A 6508-nucleotide genomic window follows, 5' to 3' on the forward strand; every position below is an offset into this window, starting at 1 on the left:
TCTCGGCGGTGCAGTCACTGTTTATGGGAGTAAGGCAAATACACCAGACTGTCCTTTTATTATGAGTCGGGCCTGAAAGACCGAGCAGCGTCCCGGGTGATTGTTGTTTTCAGTCCTGCTTGAGTCTAAAAGTGCACCGTGCTGTGTTCGCCACGTCGGCTTCTTTGCAATGTTCGTCTGCTAACACGTGTATGCAGCCTGATTGTGGAGCTCCAGGACCAGCTTAGCACCAATTGCCGGCATTACCAGTAGAATTAACACGCTCCCATCGGTCCCATAAGCCACGTCAGTTCAGCTCTGCCACTTTCATGTAGCAAAACCTCTCACATTAATGACCATGTGATCATTTGGATGTTAATGGCTGTCACTGCTCTGCTGCATCTGCCTGACTGATATATATGTTCCCTTTCTTTATCTTTGTCTATATCTCAACTTATCTACCCACCTCCCCTTTTCTGTCTCTACACCCTCTTTTTTTTCTGTCTCTTTCTGGCTGCTCCAGGGGCTATGGCTAACCATCTTATACCTAATGCACTCCTACGTCCTCATGGCACTAACAATCCCTATAATACATTGCTTGGGGAATCGGCAATCTATAACAACCCTCTGGGCATGTACAACACACAAGGTGTGTTAGCTTTTTTTCATTTTTTAACATTGTAGCTAGGGCAGTGTTTTTTTATTTTTTTTTGTTTTTTGGTTTGTTTGGGTTTTTTTTTTCGTATCTGGTCCTTGAGAAACTGTGATGTTGCACATCTTTGTTCCTCCTCAGGAACACGAAGCTTCTTCATAATTGGGGAGTTAAAAGTAACGTGTCAACCCTTGAGGGTTTTTTATTTTTTTTATTTTTACACTGCTTTAATTAAAAACACTGCTCTAGATGTTGTGTGTTAGCTCTGAACAAACTGTAGCTTTATGACAAAAAATCCTGCAGGTTTGTTTTGCTGTGGGTTTTTTTTTTTTTTTTATTCTTATTATTGGAGGTGTATCCTGGCTCGTGGTCAGGGCATGCAATTCGGTTGCATAACTCATTTTTACTCACGGCTGTTTGGCTGACAAAAGAAATTGTAAAAAGGAGAAAATCAAAAACGAGTGCCCGCAGGGAGCCGGATACATTCCCAGTGGTTTATTTTATATGTGGTCTAATGTTGTCAGTGACGCTTGTGTCCCATGTCTTCTGTCTCACTGTTTTTAGTTTTAGCATTTCTATACTTTTGTTATGCTGCTGTTGGATTGTCAAACAACAAAAATTAAAAATGCAAATCTTTTTTATTGCATGCAAATAAATAGGATAGGCCAACGTGACGATGGCCATTAGTAGGATTGAGCGTTTTAATATGTCTGAAAATAAAATTCCTCCTTTGGTGGAACTTGACAAAAACCAGTGCCCTTTTACGTGGAAGTTTAAATTAACATCTGCTGATTTATCCACAATCTGCGTCATTATGTCAGTGATTTCGATATATTGGCGGTTACACCAACGCAAATATTAGATCTGAAACCATCTCTGATCCAAAAAGTAGCAATCCACTGTATTCTGGGATCAGTCCTACTGTCGGAATACTACTTTTCTCTCTACAGAGCTGCAGTCAATCTGAAATCGCCGTAACTTTTTGAGACTGCGAGACTGAGAAACCTTTGTAAGCTTTGATCAGCGGATAATTTATGTATGCAATACAAGTACTGCATTGGAGCACTCGACAGAGGACTATAATTCACTTACATTGCCACAGATGTAAAAGAAATATCTGGAACGATGAAAATGCAAATGCATCAATAGATTTACTGGTGCATTTGATACGCAAGTCCCTTTGCCTTGTTTTGCCCTAAGGATTCTGCAAAGACTTCTAGCAAAAACATCTTTTCTTCTAGATTTGTTAATAGATTTGTTTCTGTGTGGATACTCAAAATGTGCATGGTGACATAGAACTTCTGCAATCCAGTAACGTTTTCTTGATGCGTCGTCAGCATAGTGTATGTGCACATTTCTCTTTCTGCCTGTCACTGTTACGCTTATTGTGTTTTCTTCTTTCCTTTCCCTCACGCTGTCCCTAAAAGAGCCCTACAGAGAGACAAGTATGGGAGTCAAACTAAACATTGCTTATCAAATGTAATTGACTTTGGCTTTACTTTTCTTTTCACTCGATGCTTACAAAGGGGTAATGGAAAAACTGTAATTCCCTTTGGAAGTAATAGCATTCTTTGATGACAAAGGCCTTCACCAGTACAAATAGTTCTGTAAAAATCTGTTGAAGTCACTACCTGAAATCCACTGCTTACTGTAAGTTTGCACTGGCTGATGGGGGAAAAACATTGGAGACATATGTTGCTTCTTACATACAAATACCCATTGTCCCATTTTATAGCAACATTGAGACTCGCCTCATTTTATAAGGCCTGTCAATATACATTGATCTGTATTCTGAATATTGAAGAGCTGTGCCTTTGTTCACCCACTTGTTTTTTTTTTTTTTCTTATTCACTTTGATCAAGCCGATACTTTTCTTGAAGGTCTCAGAAATGCTTCTTGTCAAATTTGTAAGAGGTCATATTGGGTGCTTGACGCTTTTAACAAGCTGGATGGCCTTGTCTGAGGTAGTTTGAATTATGATCAGAAATGTGCTTTGATGTTGATAGCATGGACTTGGTCAAATTGATTTGAACTCTTTAGAGTGATGACTACTCCTGTTCCCATGGATGAAGCAATAAAAATAGGGTCCTTCCAATATTACACTGCTCATGTGGGACAATATGGCTGGGGTCCAAACTTACAGCTGGCACTCTGGTTTGTGTTTATGTCGTGACTTGTGAAATGCATTGCTGTTTTTTTGTGTTCCTTCATTTATTTGTGCTTGCATGCATGCGTGCATGTGCTTTGTGATCTTGTGCTGTGCTTTAGTTTTGTGTTGGTGTGTCGCACATATATCAGTGTTTCCACCACTGCCACAGAGTAATTGCTGAAGTTAAATGAAACGTAAGTTAGATTAGGTCCTTTATTGTGACAAGGTAAGTGAATGTGATGCTGATATTAGTTGTATGTATATGTCCAAACTGTGTCTTTGTTTCAAATATGTGCACTCTATAGAATTGTGTCTGTCCTTCAGAGTGCTTGAGAGACAGGGCATATTTCAAAATAAAAGGGCGATGGTATTGATGGGTCTAAACTGTGCTGAATACAAATGGCTGATGTGTAGCTGTAGCAATTATTTCCCATTAGATTTCACCTTTTCACTTGTCCGCATCTCCCCCTCCCCCCTCCCCCCCCTCCCCCCCCAAAAAACCCCAATCCGTGTTTGTCATTTCAGAGGGAATCCTGAACAATGCCCGGGATACAAGTGTCATGGATACTCTACCACTGAATGGTAACCATGGCAACAGCTACAGCATCGCCAGCGCCGAGTACATGAGTGACTGTGTCCAGATCATTGATCGGGGCTACAACCACAAGGAGACCACCCTGGAAAAGAAGATCCTGAAAGAGCTCACCTCCAATTATATTCCCTCCTACCTCAACAATTCCCACGAGCGCTCCTCGGAACAAAACCGGAATCTTATGAATAAGTTGGTCAATAATGTTAGCAACGGTGGTAAGGACAGCGGATATGGGATGGGGCTGGGAGTGGGGATGGGCATGAATGTCACGCTGAGCCTGGATGACCACTCCACCTTTGGTCCACACCACGATGAAGGCTTGGGCCTGGAGTTAATCCGTGAGGAGTCTAATGCCCCGCTGTTGCCTCAAAGACCGCCTCCGTCTCTGCAGGCGGTGGACAACCTTCACAATCACCTCCACCAATCGGTGCCACCACCCCTTCCGCTGCCCCACCACCCGTTCTCATCCACCACCACTTCCTCCACGTCCCGAAGTCGGATCCCCCAGGAAAACAGCGAAAGTTTCTTTCCTTTACTCACTAACGAGCACACTGAGGACGAGGGCTCGTCCCCCACCCACAACCACCAGAGAGACTCCCTGTACACCAGCATGCCAATGCTGCCCGGCCTGCCGGATGTATCTGCAGATTCTGCTGATGGCTCCAAGGATGCCGGAGATGCAAAGAGCCCAGAGGCCAGCTCGGACGACGTTTACTACAAGAGCATGCCCAACCTAGGCTCACGTAACCACCTCCACCAGCTGCACTCCTATTACCAGCTAGGGCGAGGCAGCAGCGATGGCTTCATTGTCCCCCCGAACAAAGAGGATCTATCTCCAGAGGAGGCCCACCAGGAGCCCTCGCACCTGGTCACCAGCCTATAGGCCTAAACTCCATCCCACCTGTGTCACTCCTATCACCGTAGTCCTCTTCTCCTCCCAGTGTCGCCATGTTCCATCAGTCGTTGGCAGTGGTAGCCTTTCTTTTTATTCTGTGTCCCCAAGACTGAGGCAGAGCAAATGACTGTACCCTTGCTGTTACTGGCCACAAACAGGAAGATAATTGCTATGTATGGGGGCTAATGTGTGACTATATTTGATTAGACATTGCAGGAATCTGTTGATGTTGTGTCTCCCCCCCCCAAACCCCGTGTGGTTTGCGGTGTTTTGTCTGGATGCGAAAGAGACAATTACTCACACCGGATTTTTAGGTCTCAGAGATTTAGTCTGACAGTCAAAAGGAACTGCAGAGCCCCAAACTATACAAGTCTAAACTATAGACTTCACCGGATTAAATGGGAAATTTAAAAAAAGGACTATTTTATTATACTTCTGTATCTATATTGACTTTTTGAAAGATTTTCTTCCTCTTTGGTGAGTTGCAGCACATTTTGTTTGCTGAAGTGTCCCTTCAATGGAAAAAAGACAAACACACACATTTTGAACAAATACCATGAAGGAATTGATCGTATGCTTTCAAGCATAGCTGTTCTTTTTTTCTTTCATTTTAATGTAATAACAGTTGTTAAAAGAGGGAGAAAAAACTAATAAGATAGTAATGAGATATTTCTATGTAATTGTACAGATAACTAGCATTGCACATAATAGTATGCTTTTTTTTTTTTTTTTTTTTTTTGTTCCAAGAAAACCGTTCTGTCTCTGTAAATGTAGTGGTTAGGATCAGTTTTGTTCAGTTGTGCTGGCCTTCTCTGGGTTTCTGGTACCAGTCTGCTTCTGTTTTCTTTTCCTCTTTATCACTTTCCGAGAAATGACCATCTAAACAGAAACAAAATAACACAAAAAAACAAAACAAAACTTATTGTGCAGGCATTTTTGTGCAACGTATTCACCTTTGTTTTCGGGTCTGTTTTCTGTATTTGTTTGATTTCTTTTCCTTTATTTGTTATTTTTTTGTTTTTTTAACAGTGTAGATAGCAGAGCTCTAAATCACAGATTGCCGTGGAGACGGTCGGTCCCAGTTAATCATGAGGTGTCCCTCAGAAACGTTCATAGTGCATTCTACATTTCTATTGGCATTCAGAAAACGCTTGTGCTTCTCAGAAAGAGAACAAATTGAACATTGATGAGCAGTAGGCACTTGTACAAAAAAAAGAAAATGGCTTTTACTTATTAGGGAAAAGAGCTTTTGGAGTGAGAAAAACTGGAAGTGTATTGTGTTCTTCCTCCAGGAGAAATATTTATTTATTTGTTTAAATACACAATAATAAAATGGAGGATGGGAGTAGGTTTAGTGGCACAGATACATTTTTTTTTTTTATTGGCTATGATTATGGCTACTTATTTATTCCTTTTTGTATTGGTTTCCAAGTTGAATGACCACATAACTACTATTGGTTGTAACAGTGAGACTTGTTTGCCAACAAATAAATTGCTGATTAAGATTTATTACTTAGCTACAACAAAAGTCCTGGTGTTTTGTCTTGGTTTCGGAGCAGCAAGGGACCTTTCAATTTATGGGACGGTCAATCATAACCTTTTTTTTTTTCTCCATTATTTGTTAATATCCTTCATTAGCCCTCTGTCCATTTTAGTGCCAAAAGGAATTTGGCCCAGCAACAGTGGATGTGCTCTGTATGCTCTGCTTTACAATAGAAGCAGTGTTTTCATAAGCTGTAATAAATATTTCAATATCATTGCTGGTGTAACCAGTGATTCTTTTTTTTTTTTACAGATACCGTGCGTTTAACACAAGTTCAGGTCTGCAGGAAGACTTGAAAGTCATCTTTGACCTTTTCTTCGACCTGGCAGAAGAAGTGCAGAGACATAATCTAATCTTTCAATCGCAGTGTTTCCAATGTTCATCGTGCACCAGTCAATGTTTCTGCTTTATAATAATAATGGATTAAAATACTATGTGAGCTCTTGCACAGTAACTAGTGGTGTCTACAGCTCAGACTGTTTTAGTGTCTTTCAGCTCATTGTTTTAGGTTTATGTCCTACAGTTGCATTACCTCTTAGCAGCAGCAAGATGGTGATGTTACGATCTAATCACTTTCCCCACAAGCAGCAAAACGCAAGTGAGTAGCTAGTGAACATTTACTCAGTTGGAGACCTAAGTAAACCCAAAACAAAAACCCCCCGTTGCCGACCAGAAGCAAATAAATGTGAATGTTGCTC

The 6508-nt window shown here is 41.3% G+C and overlaps 1 protein-coding gene across 20 annotated transcripts in view; it reads left to right on the plus strand.

Moving 5' to 3' along the window:
• Nucleotides 1-6024, plus strand: part of LOC137137609 (adhesion G protein-coupled receptor L3-like) — a 211281-nt gene extending 205257 nt beyond the window's left edge. For 7 of the 20 annotated variants that reach the window (XM_067524080.1, XM_067524079.1, XM_067524083.1 and 4 more), the window contains 3 exons: nucleotides 503-628; nucleotides 2059-2076; nucleotides 3306-6024. In XM_067524080.1, coding sequence (XP_067380181.1) covers nucleotides 503-628; nucleotides 2059-2076; nucleotides 3306-4255 — 1094 coding nt within the window. In that variant the 3' untranslated portion in view covers nucleotides 4256-6024. Of the gene's footprint in view, nucleotides 1-502; nucleotides 629-2058; nucleotides 2111-3305 lie in introns of all 20 variants that reach the window. The other 13 variants (XM_067524087.1, XM_067524088.1, XM_067524089.1 and 10 more) reach the window with 5 other exon arrangements.
• Nucleotides 6025-6508: the final 484 nt, after the last annotated feature.

This window comes from Channa argus, chromosome 12 (genome assembly GCF_033026475.1).
Source record: "Channa argus isolate prfri chromosome 12, Channa argus male v1.0, whole genome shotgun sequence".
Taxonomy (NCBI): domain Eukaryota; kingdom Metazoa; phylum Chordata; class Actinopteri; order Anabantiformes; family Channidae; genus Channa; species Channa argus.